This window comes from Aptenodytes forsteri, unplaced genomic scaffold (assembly GCF_000699145.1).
Source record: "Aptenodytes forsteri isolate BGI_AS27 unplaced genomic scaffold, ASM69914v1 Scaffold59, whole genome shotgun sequence".
In the NCBI taxonomy this organism is placed as follows: domain Eukaryota; kingdom Metazoa; phylum Chordata; class Aves; order Sphenisciformes; family Spheniscidae; genus Aptenodytes; species Aptenodytes forsteri.
This window is the reverse complement of record NW_008794085.1, coordinates 1,761,406-1,776,675: the sequence shown is the minus strand read 5'-3', so window position 1 is coordinate 1,776,675 and position 15,270 is coordinate 1,761,406. Positions and strand designations below refer to the sequence as shown.

The window sequence follows — 15,270 nt, the reverse complement described above, 5'->3', positions numbered from 1 at the left end:
AGGAGGTCACAGGGAGGCCCCCCCCCAGCCGGTGACACACCTCTGCCTATTCCATACAACGGGGAAAATAAGATTATGGATCTTCTTCGTCACAGTCCCTTCAGCGACCTTTTGGCAAGATGAAGGTGGCACTTGGCCGTTCTCCCCCCCCGGGGACTCGCTGCGTGCGGTGACCCTCCGCAGGGAGGCCGAGCACCCCACGTGGGGAAAGCCTGGCCAGGCTCCCAGGGACGCGTGTGGCGTGGGGGGCGGCCAAGTTCAGAAGTGAAAAGTCATAAAACTAGATACTCTGTGACTGATGCAGTTAATCTAATAAAAGCATTAGCGAGACTCCCCTCTGGAGGCATGGCTGCTTAGTTTGGGGCATACATGGCTGACTAACGCTGGAGTGTGAATGCAGGTGTTTCCTCACTGCTGGGAGTGGAGGGAAGCTGCGGTTTGTCACCTTATTACAGCTCTGCTCTGTCAGAGCCAGGAGGGGAAAAAACAAGCTGGCAGCATTAAGAGTCATACAGACTGGAAACTCTGCAGGCTGGAGCCTGGCTGCACTGAGTAAGTACACAGGCTCTGAGGTGTTTCGCCATGAGCCACCTAAACCTGCTTGTTAAAGATGTGTCTGTCTGTTCTTAAGACCTCTCCTTATTGAAGATCGGTGCTTTCCAGAAACTGGTTCAGGTAGGCTAAAATGTAGGGTAACATCGGAGAAACCAAGTCATTGATTGCAGGGGGAAAAGGTGGGGTAAAAAATTACATTAACTATCGTGTTCTCTGCTTATCCTCCTGCACCAAAAATCTGTGTTTGCCCATGGAATTTACAGCCTAGTCAGGAACTGTAGCCTAGAGATAGGTTTGATAGACATCCTGCCTTAAAATTACATACATCCTACAACAGAGAAAAGTGGAAATTTTTCTCTGCCCATATTTAAGGTGAGGAATGCTTTAGTCTGTGGTTTGAGCCTTTGTTCCACTGAAATAACTACATGAAGATAATACTGGGTTAAAAAGAATTAAACTATACCAAAACATCACTTGCCCTCCTAACCATAGCTTGGCCCCAAGCATGCAGAAGCAAATACCAAATGATGTGCTTTCCTACCAGTCTCGCTTTAAACTTAGGGGGGGAGTCGGAAAGGCTCCTAGGTAACCAAATTAAATGCAACCTCAAAAGATCATCATCAAGTGCACATCTTCCAGCGTCTTCTCAGGATAGAAAACTTACAAATAATAGTTATTAAAATTACTGAGGGATGCACCTAGAAGTACTTTTAAGGAAAAATTTGGAGCTGACCTGCAAGTTTATATCCCAGAAAACAAAAGCCAGAGGTCCCCTTACAGGCTTCCACTTTCAGGTACCACTGAGATTCTCTTCTGATAAGGTTTTACCCATCCATAGTCCCGATTTTGTGTTTCTTGGAGACCAATTGAAGTTACCTGGGAGAGGCTGTTGGGCTGCTCTAAGCCACAAAGCTGTGCAGTCCCAATGTCTTCCCGCTTCCTTCTTGTTTAGTGGGATTCCCAAATAGTGATTGCACCCTGGCATGCAGGTTCTGCTGCTGTCACCCATCCTGTGGAACCCTTTTTCTACAGTTACTAAGACCTACCATGTAGATTACCTTCCTACGTACGGCTTTCTAAAAGAAATGATGAAGTATTCTTTTAATGCCCTTCCTAACCAGGCATCTGCTTGGGCCCCATCTACCTGGTAGGTAGAAAGGTGCTGTGGAATGTCTCTTTCCCCGGTTCTCAGCCATGAACGTGGACTTTGCTGGTGACTTTCAGAAGTGGTTTCTTTTGTGCTTGATGCACTCAGCCCCAAGGGAACGTATGCCCAGCTCCAGGATATGTACTGTACTGCAGTGCTGGATGCTGGCCGATAAGGTCAAGGTATGGAACTGCTCTCGTGAATCGTTTTGGAAATGTTAAGACTTCTACGCTGTAAATCCATTATCCAGTTATTCCTATGTATCAAATACCAGTGCAGCCGCCCCTGAGGATTTCCAGTATACAGAAACTAGGAAAAATATTCCTAGATGAATTTGTGGTTTTACAGTAAGACTGATTTACTCCTTCCCATTCCATCCAGCATGACTTATAGTGGGATTTCACCACAGTAAAATCTTGGGAAGAATACTGAGAACTAAAAAACTCTCATACTGGGCTGTTAATGATGTTGACTCACTGGAGTGACTGCTTTCCTGCTGCTGCTGAGTAAATCAGGCACTTAAAACTAAGACAAAGCAGAAGTATCCCAGTCTCTGGAGTTCGATTCTACTAGTTTGATTGTTAACCCTTATTTTTTTGTGATATATTTTGTATGGCACATGAACATACAACTACTTTTCTTTAGAAGAATAACTTGCTGAAAGCCTATGTAATTAATATAGCAGTAAATTAAGTATGGCTTTTAACCCAAGAAATTAAGGTGCTCTATTTTGTGTACAAATCTGCTGTTTTGTTGAGATTGAAACCCTGAGTAAGTTTGGGTAGGTCTGTACCACATCAAAGATAGGAAAGAGCACACGTTGTTGTGCCTGGGGAAGTTATAGTCTGACTAGCTTCAAAAAAATAAAGCAAGACACACTGATACAAGTATCATTACAAGCTATAAATACTGTGAGGGGATCTTAGAGCATGTACCGGAGTTGCCAAGCACACATAATGCAAGTTTAAACCCCATGTTCGCTACAGCGTGCTGCAGTTGTGCCTTCAGTGCTGCTGCTTTGCCTCCCTGAGGGTTACCTGTTCACTGCTTTCAGACCGAGATTAAGATCAGGTCACTTGACTAGACATAAAGTTATGATGTCCTTATCCATTTCTGGAATACAAAGATGCTCTTTGCTCTGAACACCTCCCAAAAGCGAACTCCTATGCACTAGGATCAATTCCCTTTCTACAAAATGTTTAAACTATATTAGGCATCGTATATGGCCTCTGAAGGCTGTCAGGATAACATACTAATATTGCTAGAAACTTCCAAAAGATGCACAATTAATGTGATTAATACAGCTTGTACTGGGCCCCTGTAGAATGTATGCGTGGTGTGTATTTTCAAGGAAAACAATTACTGGTAGGACTACCCGTATGAGGGTATGTATGTCACCACTGTCTACTTGAAGCTTATGCATTAGGCTGTCTAGGTCATCTGGGACGCTCCATTGCTGCAAGTGCTTTGAAACAAATACGCTTGACGACACAGCCTGAGAGCAGACAAAATGAACTATGATTCAAAAGAAGCGCTTGCTCGATGCAAGAGTCAATCATGGGCAACTCTTTTGATCTTGGTTGCCTTAGTAGTGGGAAGTGTTGAGAGACTTACTCCAGCTCTCAGTGTTTAGAAGCTTTGTTTAACTTGTGTGTCAGCGGACAAAAGTGCTGCTCTATGCAAGGCTTTAGGTGTACAAAGGTGCAACTGAAACACGTAGCCAGATACCTTGCTTCTTGGACAGCAACAAAGCTGATCGATAGGCCTCGTTCAGCATCAGGAATCCGTCTCAGCGTGTAACAGATAATCAGGTACTCTTTGAGACAGTCTGTGTTCACCTGGTGCCACGGTTCCTATTTAAATCAATAAATGCAAGAATACTCTGACTGCTACTGTAGTTTGTCTCCTGTCTGAGCTCACTAAGTAAGTAATTTCATAATGTGTTTCCTTCTGTCCATCCTTTATGACAAGTGATAAGGAAAAAAAAAATTACTGAAAATATTCTCCAGCTACCTTCTGCTTAGCCTTTTTACGAGAGTGCACTTGGGAGGGAAGCTGGTGTTCTGAACCACAGGTGTTCAATAACACAACCTATCAGCGGGCTGTCTGTTCTTCCTCTCCTTGGCTGTCTTGTCCCTTGGGCTCTTAGACATGACAGCAAATTTGTTTCAAAGTAACTGGGCTGGGCCTTAACAGTTAACAACCCAGGGAAAAACACACAAATTCAGAAGATGGTGTTTTCTTTAGCTGCTTTTGATATAAATATGCTGCATTTTAGCATTTGACAGACCCTTCTCTGGCACACTTGACAAATTTCAAGGTCCATTTACTTTAAGTGATCAAAGCATCCCTAGCAAAGAAAATTTTGTGCTTTGTCTAACCTTCCTTACACGCTGCAAGAACCAGCAAATGATGTTGTTCCTTACGATACACTCTTGAAACTATCTCAAGTTAGATTTGAGCCTGTTTGCCTTTATGGGTAGAACATAGAAAAGTTCTAATGCAGCTCTAAAAATCCAGCTTCCATGCTAATGAAGTAGAATGACAATAAAACATTTTTTGGCTTTTTATTTCTTTTTTGTTTTTTTTTGGGGGGAAGGAGGCCTAATCTCCCTGGCTGAAGAAGAACATCAGAAGATATACTTTGCTTCTGAAAACTCAGGTTCAAAAATTTACAATCTCAACAGGAGCCCAGGTTTCTGAACACACATACTTTTTTGTGTGCGCTCTTCATTAAGTTGGCAATCTGTTCTTGTTCTATGTGATGAAACAATAAAACAAAGACTGAGTTGAATACTTACTTTCTTTCCATGATTTTCATGTCTGCTGGAAGGTTTCCTTTAGCTCTGAAACAGATTTTTGCCTGCCACAATCATTTTGTTCTGGTTCACATCGCAGGAATCTATGACTAAGCAGGTACCCAGGAAACCCTTCCAAGTAGCTTGTACAGTATGCTTCAAATTCATCTACATACCATATGTAGAAAATGGGAATGTACAACACTTTTTTTTTTTAAAAGCACTTATACTCTCTCCTACAAGATGAGCTGCCTTTTTTTTCCTTCTAAAAAGACAGGAGGGGTAGATGGACACTTCATGTTTCAACTCAGTCATGCATGCTTGCTGCTTTTATTCTTCCTTTCATTAACTCCCCCAAGATTTGGCACAACAAGAGCATTATATAAGGCTAAATAATTCTTACATAAATCTCAGTGAATGCCTTTCACGAAGTAAAAGGGTGCTTATCGTGGCTATAAGTAAAAATGAATCACTTCCTTTTTAAACGGGAGCTTTAAGCCTTGTATTTTGTGTAGTTAATTGCCACAAGCCAAAATAACCTTTTGAGCTCTATGAATTTTCACAGCTGCACACTGGAAGAAAAAACCCCCACACTGATAAATAGAAACTTAAGAATTTCCAAAAGAAATTATTCCCCACTCCAACTCCCTCTTTTAGCACAAAGCCCGGCTCATTTTTGCCAGCATGTGAAATGTTCCTAGCACATATCTGTAGAGCCAAGAACCTGAGTATCATCTAAAGGATAGAATGAGAAAGAATAAAGCAAGGACGGTATGAATTTGACACTTCAAGAACAGCATGGAGAACAGTCAACAGGTCAAGAAGCGTAGGGTAATTAAGCTTTTGCTATAGGCTAACAGATTGGTTCAGGGCTCAGCAGCTCAGTAACGGAATCATGGAAGACTCTCAACATGTTCCTATATATAGGGAAATACAGCGATGTAGCTTGTGCATGCTTTTAAGCTAAGAGAATAAATATCTGTATTACAAGGCAACATTAGTATGTGGAATAGGAATCAGCAAATCAGGAACCTAGGAGGAAAAATGGGAGAAAAGATAATTTCCAGTGTCCTTGATGAACGTGAGAACCAGTACTGGGAAAGGTCAGAGGCTGCAGAAACAGTATTGGGGCTGCAGTCATAAACCCCAGTTATGCTGGAGGAGGAATTCTTTGGCCTGTCATCCTCCTCCACTATGGGACGGTTACCTCCTGGTACATGAGCAAGTTCCTTGCTTCATTGGAAGTCAAGCAAGAGCAGGAGTGAAGGACCTGGCCTTGGAAGAAGTTTGTGCAGGGAAGTAGTGGGCTGGCAGTAGGAAGACATGGAAAGAAAAGGGAGGTTGAAGGTCAGAAACCCACTGGCCAGCATGTTAAGGACGAAGAGGAAGGAAATACTGAGAGAAGCAGAGCGAAATATTTGGTAATTACCAAATGAAGCAAACAGTCTCTCCACTGAGTGGTAAAGAGGACCTAAGGCTGGGGAGAAGGGTGAGGTTAAAATATTCTGCTAAAACAGCACAATAAATCAACACAGAAACTGAAATCCCTTGTTGGCAAACAAAGGAATGAGAAGTGTGGGATATAGTCAGTATATTAAAACACCAGTGGATGGCAGCATATTTTTACTACCAAAATACTGGGTTGTCATGCCACATGTTTTGGTTGTAGCTCATCTGCTGACTAATACATCACACATCCCAAGAACAAATCCATGTTTGATAAGTTCGCACAAGCTGCAAAGATTTGTGCTTTTTGTGTAGAGTTCATATTTCTCGAAGACAGTGGTGACCACTATTATCGCTGTCCCACACTGAGTCATCTGGGAAAGGAGCAGCATGTCTTACAAGGATAGGAGTGAAAGGCATAGAATAAGAGTGAGAGACAGAACAACAAGGATCACAGCATGTGACCTAGCTGTATGCACCTTCTATGAGTTTGTAAGAATATTTCAGGAATAAAAACTCAGAAGGCTATGCCTAAAGAATCACCTTAGTGTATTACTTCTGATGATTTACTGTGGTCTCAGGCCCAAGTTTATTGTTCTGCTATGAAGCTGATGATTTCTTCCTCAAGTTGGGAATAAAATCTGTAAGTTGTACAGAAATTTCTTTACATAAGATTATATATGAAGAGAAAAACTGAGTATCAATTCAGGCCATAGCATAACACCTATCCAACCAAAAACTGGTGTGCATGAAGTAGTTAAAGGGAAGACTTATTTGCTAATTAGACTTCAGAAAAAAACCCACATTATTCTTACTTACTGTATTTATTCACTCTAAGTGGAAAAAACCTGACAAGTCATAATGGATTTGACTCATTACCATACATACTGTCTATAGTCCCTGTTCACATAAATTTCAACTGAGAAAGAAAAATATACATTTTAAAAGAACAGTTTATAAATTCATTTGATAAACAGACTTCCAATAAACTTGTGAAGGGCAGAAGGAAAGGTTTCTCAAGACTTGTATCTCATGTTTTCTGAAGCAAAACACAACGTAAAGCACACCTGACATCTGACTTCCATACACCTCAGAGGTTTTCTATGTAGTCTTCACTAAAGTGTGCTTACTAAATGTTTCACAGTACCAGAGCATGAGTTCCTCCATCAGCTTCAAAACCTGTGAACTAGATACTCACTGTAAACAATGCTTCTACAAAAAGGACAGTTCAAATACAAACAAGAAGAGGGCATTAGCAGTCAAGTTTCTTTGGGAGATAGTACACTGCATTTGGTTCTGACTTTCTTACAAACAGCAGCAGATGAAAAGCACGGTAATAATTCAATTATTTGAAGCTCTTCAGTTTTAAGAACATTGTAAAAACAGGTCCAATTATAACAAACTGATATTTGCATAATTAACTTTGAAACAAGGCATTTTGTTAGTGATAAATGCATTAAAAGCTGAAATATATTAAGACAAGCTATTCTGTTTGTCAACTTGTCAGATATGTGTGCTGAAGCTTCCCCTTCTAATTACAAGATGTTTAGTACAGCACAACAGATATTTTAAAATTAATATAGAAGCTGGAATGTTTTTTCAATTGTAGCACACGACATCTGAGAAGATTACCGTGACAAAACATGAAGAGGAAAGAGGACTGAAAGCAATGATTTATAGACGTTCTAATTTTTCACTTAGAAATTCTTCCACGCTATCTGTATTCCACTTGAGGATGCTCAGTTCTTCTGCAATGTTCCCACTGTCGTCCAGCAGCTTTAGTACAGGGTCAGAACCACGCACATACTGCAGGGGAGGAAGAAGAAAAAAAAAGTCAGTTACCTTGGGCTGGGAAATGCATTCCCCATATTAACACTCCCCCCCCCCCCAGTTGATTTAAATCAGTTAAAAAGATGTCAAAGCAAGAATAGTAAAAAGTCCATAGAGTGACACCATGAAGTATGAATACTTAAGAACAGAGCACTAAATTAAATCAGAGTATTCCGGGCAAACTTTGGCAATACAATTTGTGCTAAGAAATCAACCTAAGCTTTGGCTTTTTAAAGCTTAGAATTCTTAAAAAAAAAAGACAAGCTTGGTTGTTCCTGACAATGCTCAATGCTATAAATATTCCAGTGCCACATATTTTGTTCTGATTTTATGAATTTCATTACTAGAGTGTTTAACAACAATATATTCTACATTTCTTGAAGAAAACAGATCTATAAAAATCAAATTATGCTCATGAGATCAGTCTTTCAGCTTGTTCTCCCCTATGCTGCTACCTCCTCTCCTCCGATATTTTTTCACCTACTGTCCAGATTCAAAGGAGAACATGAGACATTCAAAGCTAGAGTTTGTGTGCATGTGTGTATGCAAAGGAAGAACCGGTAAGAGGGAAGACCCCATACTGAAGCTTTAAAGACACAGATGCTGTAGGTTGCACACCCCACCAGCAGCAGTTGGCCAGTGTCTGCAGCTCTGGATTAGATGCTTTCTTGCCTAGTCCTAAGGAATGAGCATGGGAGAAAAGAAGGAAACATAAGGGACAAAGAGGCCTTATTTCACAGGAAATTAAAACCCATTAAGAGCAGTAAATGTTTATCTTGATATCCAGAACAGTTACTTGCCTTAAGTAAAACAGGTAGGAAACAACTTCAGTTCAGGCTTCTGACTTGCATTTAATGTCAAAGAGAGGAAAGCGGAGGAACAAGTCAAGTGAAGAGAGATGTATGTGTGTGTGAGAAACATCTACTTCTTGCTCTCCTTGGCAAGCTAATCGGCTTGCACAAGCCAATGCATATGCAGGGAGCAGCGCCATAAGCCTAGCTTTGAAAGACGATATTCTACTTCAACTGTTTTAAGTTACCAAAGTTGGATTTTTGAATCAAGCAGCTGAATGATTTTTCTCATATAATCAATAGCCTTTTTACCATTTTAGAAATTTCCAGTCACTTTAACAGCTCAAAGTTCTACTATCAATTTCTAATGTAATCACATTCTTTCCTGCTGTGTTGTATCTGTGCCTACTATGCTTTGCTGGTAACGTAATACTTTAATGCTCCTGAAGACTCACTAAGTCACAAAATATGTAATGCAAATAAAAGCTTTTAAACAGCATTAGAAGGCTCTAACCATCTAAGTTTATGGAAAGTTTTCCCCAGAAGTATTTTACTTTACCCTACTGAGCTAACCTTGTTGGTTTTACTTAATGAAGCTAGTGGCATCTCTAATCCATTTTCTGAAAGTCTTGTAAAATAAATACCAGATCCATTTGCACTATATTTTTTCTGGTAGTGCTCTGTACCAATTGTAGTCTAGACTGCTTTGATGTTCAATACAGCTACAAAGTTTAAAATAAAAATGAAACAGACATGCAGAAGGAGAGAAAGCTTTTGAAAGAAATTGGAGGACACAGAGACATGAATGCATGAGACAGAGGAAATCTGTTTTAGATGGAATCTGCTGCTGAGAAGACAAATCACTTATTGTAGCCATGCATAGCTATGAAGTGATTCCAGATGGTGCCATTTGGTGAATAGAGACAGGAGCACAAGATGTGAGAATCAAGATGTATATCTGTGAAGTGCGCTGGAAGTTCACACAGGATTTTAAAAGGAAAGTGAAGTCTTACACTAGATCTTGAAACCAAAGAATTGCTTGAGCTTACGGCAGTGCAGCTCATGCAGCTTTGCATATATGCAAGTCATAAGGAACACCATACAGTATATGCATTTCTATAAAGCTGGATGTTTGAAGACTATAGAGAAAAACAGAATCACAGAACACAGCAAGGAAATTCTGAGAGGGAGGAGAAAAATCTAAGAATTGCCAAATCTTTGGAAATGGCAGCTCCATTAGAAAATGAGGGGAGAACAGAACAGGAGAAAAGGAAACTATGCCAGAATAAGCTCGAGTAAATCGAAGATATCCACAGAGTAAGGACAGAATGCAAGCATTCCTCACATTCTTTTGCCATCTGCTATTACTTATGGGTTCCAGTATATTTTTTCTTAGATTAAAAACAAACAAACAACAACAAAACAATAAAACTCCAACAACAACAAAGAATTGGTACTGAACAGTTACCGAGCAATAACCCAATTAATATTAGCAGCAGGAACTTGTAAAGATTTATACTGGCAATGCAAATATATGTCCTCTGCTAAAGGATTACTTGATCAGCAAATAAGGAACAATCCACAAAGGACTGTCTCCACCAAGCTTATTTCTTCTTAGCATCCCAAATAAAAAAAGTTATGTTACTACTCACCTTGATTTGCAGTCCCCTGAAGAGTTTTGGCTTATCGCTCCTGACAAAAGCTATGATTTGGAGAAAAGAAAGATAATCAAACTCTTCTCCACTTGCATAAAATAGATTTACATTCAATCTAGTATTCCCTGAATTATTTATTTTGGAATGATGCTTTAGAAGGTATTTCAATGTTAAAATTTTTAATATCCTCACAAAATTAATAATGCTAAACCTATTATGCCTAAGGAACACCCTATTTTTGCTAGTATTCCGAACAAGCTTCCTATCTGCTTGGATTTTCCTCAAACACTAGTGCAACTGTCTAAATCAGTTTATCTGCATGTACAACTGACAGTCTTCAGTAGACTGGCCCATATGCTGCTGCGATACACAAATGTGAGGAAAAGTCTTAGAGCGATCAAAATCTGGCTGAAGATAGGCTTTGTGAGGGAGGTTAAATATGACACATCCCATCAGCACACTCCACACAAGCTGCAGCAGTGTGGGTGAAAGAGCACAGAGGAAACTGTGGGTAGAGGTGTTATTCTTGCAAACAAGATGGACAGTCTTGTCTTGCAGAGATATCTGAGATTACATGTCGAAAACCAGCAAGAAAACAAGAACAGAAAACACAAACAGAAGCTGGTATCTCCTCTTCTCTTGACACTCCTAAAAGCAATCAGCTTTAAGATGGACTCTATGGCCTGTCATGTAGCTACATGGAGAGAAGTTCAGGTCTGAGGTCGGCTGCTGCTCAACAATTCTTCACCTGAAGCACTAAGTCAGCAAACATTAACAGCAGCATAGTCCCTGTATCGCTACAGCACAGCCCAGGCCTTGTGTTAACATTAACTTTAAAAAGAAAAGATGATATTAATTATTTCAGGACAAAGCATGAGCATAATCCCCTACTTCCAAACACTTTAGCCTAATGAATGTCTGAGTTCTAGAAGTATTTAAAATTTATTTAGAAAATAGTCTTCGTTCCTCCTCCTTACATTCAGGTTATGCTAAAGGCTGAATTTAGTATCTGTACTGCCATTAAGTGGATTCAGAACACTTCTGTAGTATATCAGTAGAGTCTCCCCAAGGATGAACCCTGCCAGTACAGACTGACTCTTACAAAGGTACTAGCTGCATGTTAAAGCTGCTTCTTCAAGGTTAGACAACAATGAATCTCACAAACTGCAGTGCATCCAGCTGGTGCATGGAAAGGAGTGCAACCTCAGGACTAATGTTTCACACTGCCTCAAAGTGTAGCGCTTTCCTCAGTAATTGTAAAGATATCCCCTGGCATCTTTATATTAGTGTCAACAGTTACCTTAACCCTCTTTCAGTACGTATATACAGAGTGGCATTTATTTTCTTCCCTCTTCCACTGTGCTCCTGGTACAGATCAAAATCGTATACTCTGCCTGCTGCACCAACCACTACAGAGTATAAACAAATTGAAAAAATACCAATGGCCCAATGAGCTGCCAGATATACTAGAGCCCTGAAGAAGAAAATAAGGCTTGTTTTCATTCTTTCTATAGAACTATACACTAATGTCATATTGTAAGCTGTACTTGTATAACAATTTCAAATAGCACTAAATTACCAGTACTTGCTCACATACTGCAGTTCAATTCTGATTTAAACTCAAAGACATGATTTTCAACTTCAGTGTTTCCCATGTCCTTTTGACCTGTTAGTTGTCTTGGCTGTCATCAACAGTAACATGCAAAAGAGTGGCAAAGATATTTCTTACTCTTTGTTAAGTCCACAGGACGTTGAACTATTCATGGGGAATTTTTCCATGTTTTTTTCAATTTAAATCTAAAGCTGAAATCGGTCTCTAGGGCTTTATATGAAAAGGAGGTTGTAAGAAGCAGTCAGTACAGTGGGTAACTTGAATTGCAAAACTTAAAGAAAAACTGTAAGAGCATAGTAAAATGGATAAAGTTTCAGAAGCAAATCTGAACTGTGGAACTCCACTGTACTAAAGAATAGCCTTTGGGGGTTAACTCAGGTTACAGCACTTTAAGCTCTTAACAGGTGTGAGGATTTGTTACTTGAGTGACAGATGAAAGCTCATTTGGACATGAGTGGCTGTTCTCTTGCTGCAGTGTTAGACTGAACAAGCTCACATAAAATGGGAACAGAGTTAGGTGGAAGAAGAAAGTATTCTATAGGCAGTATTACATTTTGTCACTTTAAAAGTAGCTATTATACACTTGTATCAATGTCAAATGTCTAAATCTTCTGAAAGCTGGAGTGCTACAGAACATTTTTCCTGAAGTTTTAGACAGCTGGAACAAAATTGGTTTCTGTTGATGGCATATTTATTTCTAATGCTGATCATAGTGACTTTCTGCATTAGTCACTTGAATTTGCAATGCAACAAAGAAAAACACTCACTGTACAAATAACTTAATTTGTATATTCTCAATTTTGGAAGCTAAAGTGAGAAATTAATATACTGACATGCATTAAAAATACAGATTATCCCAAACACTTTTTTTCTTTCCACAAAATCATGCCCTAAGTTGAATAAACAGCCTTTGAATGGAATTGATGGGGTTAGGAAGTCAGACACAGCAACAGTGCACATTTTGGGACACATGGCTGCTTGCTTATCATGTGATGAGGTGCACATGCTCTACCTTCAGCACTGCCCCAACAGTTTCCCCTCTACACCCTGGCATCAACATTGTTGCTTCCGATGATCTTATGTCTGAAGGCTACTTGCACATCTTTACACCACTACTTAATAGTTTGATGTTGAATACTAAAATCCTAGCTATCTCCCCATTTTCTTCTCCCTGTAGCAGCTTTAGAAATTACACATGGCAGAGAAACAAGCATTTATATAGTCCAACCATGGGCAAGCGAGGAAGGCATTTTCCACTTTGACTTCCATAAGATGAACTCTGAGTTTGGTGCCATGACCCTATGTTCCGGTAAATTAAACACCAGACTAGAAGTCAGAGCTGTTCTACTGCCAGCTTTGCAACTGTCCTTTCACATAATGTGAAGAAAATCACTTCACCTTATGCTCTTATAAAACATGCAATACCAAAGCATATGCCTTCCATTTGAAGGCAACCCTGAGGTGAGCCTACAGAGCAGACTTGATTGCCACGCAATCAACTGCAACTAAAAGGTCAGAGAAAAGGATCAGGTGTAGTATGGGCATTTTAAAGCCTGCCCAGCACCAAACTGTTTTGCAAAGAGAGGTAATACTGAACAGTGCTTTCAAAGACCTAAGAGCAGCCTCTGCCTATAAACACAGTAGGACAGAGAAACTCACTGCTATTGTTATAATGTTGCTTTATTTTGATATACACCCCCTCTTTGAGAAAGTCTGTGAAAACTAGTCTGTTGGAATTAAAGCCTAGAGTCCTAAGTGGAGATTACTAAGCAATCTAAGAATCACTCATGCCCAAACAGCAAGTCTATGTATATGCATGCACACACCTGCGTTATTCTGAGGCACAGTAGGCTATACCATAAGAAAACTTCCTGACCCAAAATGGACATGACTCCACATCTCTCCATGTAGAGCTGCAGATCTATATGCTAGGCATAACTTCTTTGTAAACAGAGTTGACTACCTACTGTTATATATTAAGGCCATGATCCAGACTACTAAGGATATCTACATTCAGGAATATTCACATTATTTAGATTCCTGCTTTAGGAGCAAAGATCTCCTGCTTGATCTGTAACTGAAAGAATACAAAACGATGTTGAGAAAAAAATTAAACTTATCTCTTAATACTTGAATGAGAGCCAATATACAATGGCAGTAAAATCTCACTAGTTTTCAAACAACTATGCACATGGACAATCTTCTCTGTCTCTACACGCATCAGAAGGATTATAATGGCCTCAAATCAGAAAGGCCTGGAGGAGATTAAAGAAACCCTTACTGTCTCTATTGTATCAGTTTCAGATTTTAATGGCAGAAAAGCACAAGTCAGAACTAGTCAAATCTTCAGCACAAGGTCAGCATTAAATTTTTACTGTACAATTTTTCCTCCTGGTAAGCTACAGCATGTCTTCTAGCAAGAATCTAATGTGATTAAGTATCTGCCAGTAATGGAAAAGTCCACTTATTCAATCTTCTAATCCTTTTGTTATTTAAAAAGCTGTGCTTTTAGTTTAGATTTATTCCATTGCTTACTGTTGTAACACTTATGATGACGACTATGCATGCCTATGGGGATTCATCCAACTTTTTAAACTGGACATACCCTTCTCAGTTTATGCTATTCGGGGATTCATCCAACTTTTTAAACTGGACGTACCCTTCTCAGTTTATGCTATTCTAGTAAACAGAACCTTTTAGCTTCTTCTAAACTCTTGATGCTGTGCACAAATACACAGCTTCGTATTACAGATAGTCTCAAAAAATGCTAATTGGGCACTTGAAGGCAGCAGCATACTTTTTTGATGAAGGTGACTATCTCTCCTGTCCCTCAGTATTACACCGAAAGAGCCCTTTATGTGGTCAGGGCAAAGAATTGGTAGTGCTCCAAGAGCAACATCAGAAAGGAATGCTTCCATCATCATTCATGAATAAGGAGGAATGTTTCAAAATTAGTATAAAGGATGATCTATTTTTAGAGAAATATTTAAAGTCTTTGTGATGTATTGAAATGTTTCACACATTAAATTAGCAATAGGAAGCACATGAGTTACTACTATCTTTCAAAAGACTGACATTTTATCAAACAGCATGGTACTTTGTGCAACTCAACACAGCACATACAACTGATTTTTAAAACTAAAAAGAGACTAAACGTATACAGAATGTTACGTTACAGGAAATTACTGAAGTGATCTAATACTAATACAGGAGAGGATGATTAAAGTACATCTAAGACTAGCTATAAATAGTTGTTCTGAGTTAATTTCACTATACAGAAAGCAAATGTAATATTACTTAGCATAAACCAATGAAATAAAAAGGTAACTTGCTTAACTTGCCCTGAATTATTAGACACAAGCAGTTCAAAAGTAAAAAAAACTTTATTATAAACACAAGTTTGTGCAGAATGTCACAGGTTTGTACATAAAAAAGG

General features: G+C 39.4%; 1 protein-coding gene across 1 annotated transcript in view; it reads right to left on the bottom strand.

Annotated features, from left to right (window-relative positions):
• Positions 1 to 6,753: 6,753 nt before the first annotated feature.
• Positions 6,754 to 15,270, bottom strand: part of SELENOF (selenoprotein F) — a 28,688-nt gene continuing 20,171 nt past the window's right edge. The window contains exons 4-5 of the mRNA XM_009273971.2: positions 10,220 to 10,269; positions 6,754 to 7,752 (exon numbers count right to left, since the gene is read on the bottom strand). Coding sequence (XP_009272246.2) covers positions 7,621 to 7,752; positions 10,220 to 10,269 — 182 coding nt within the window. The 3' untranslated portion in view covers positions 6,754 to 7,620. The remainder of the gene's footprint in view (positions 7,753 to 10,219; positions 10,270 to 15,270) is intronic.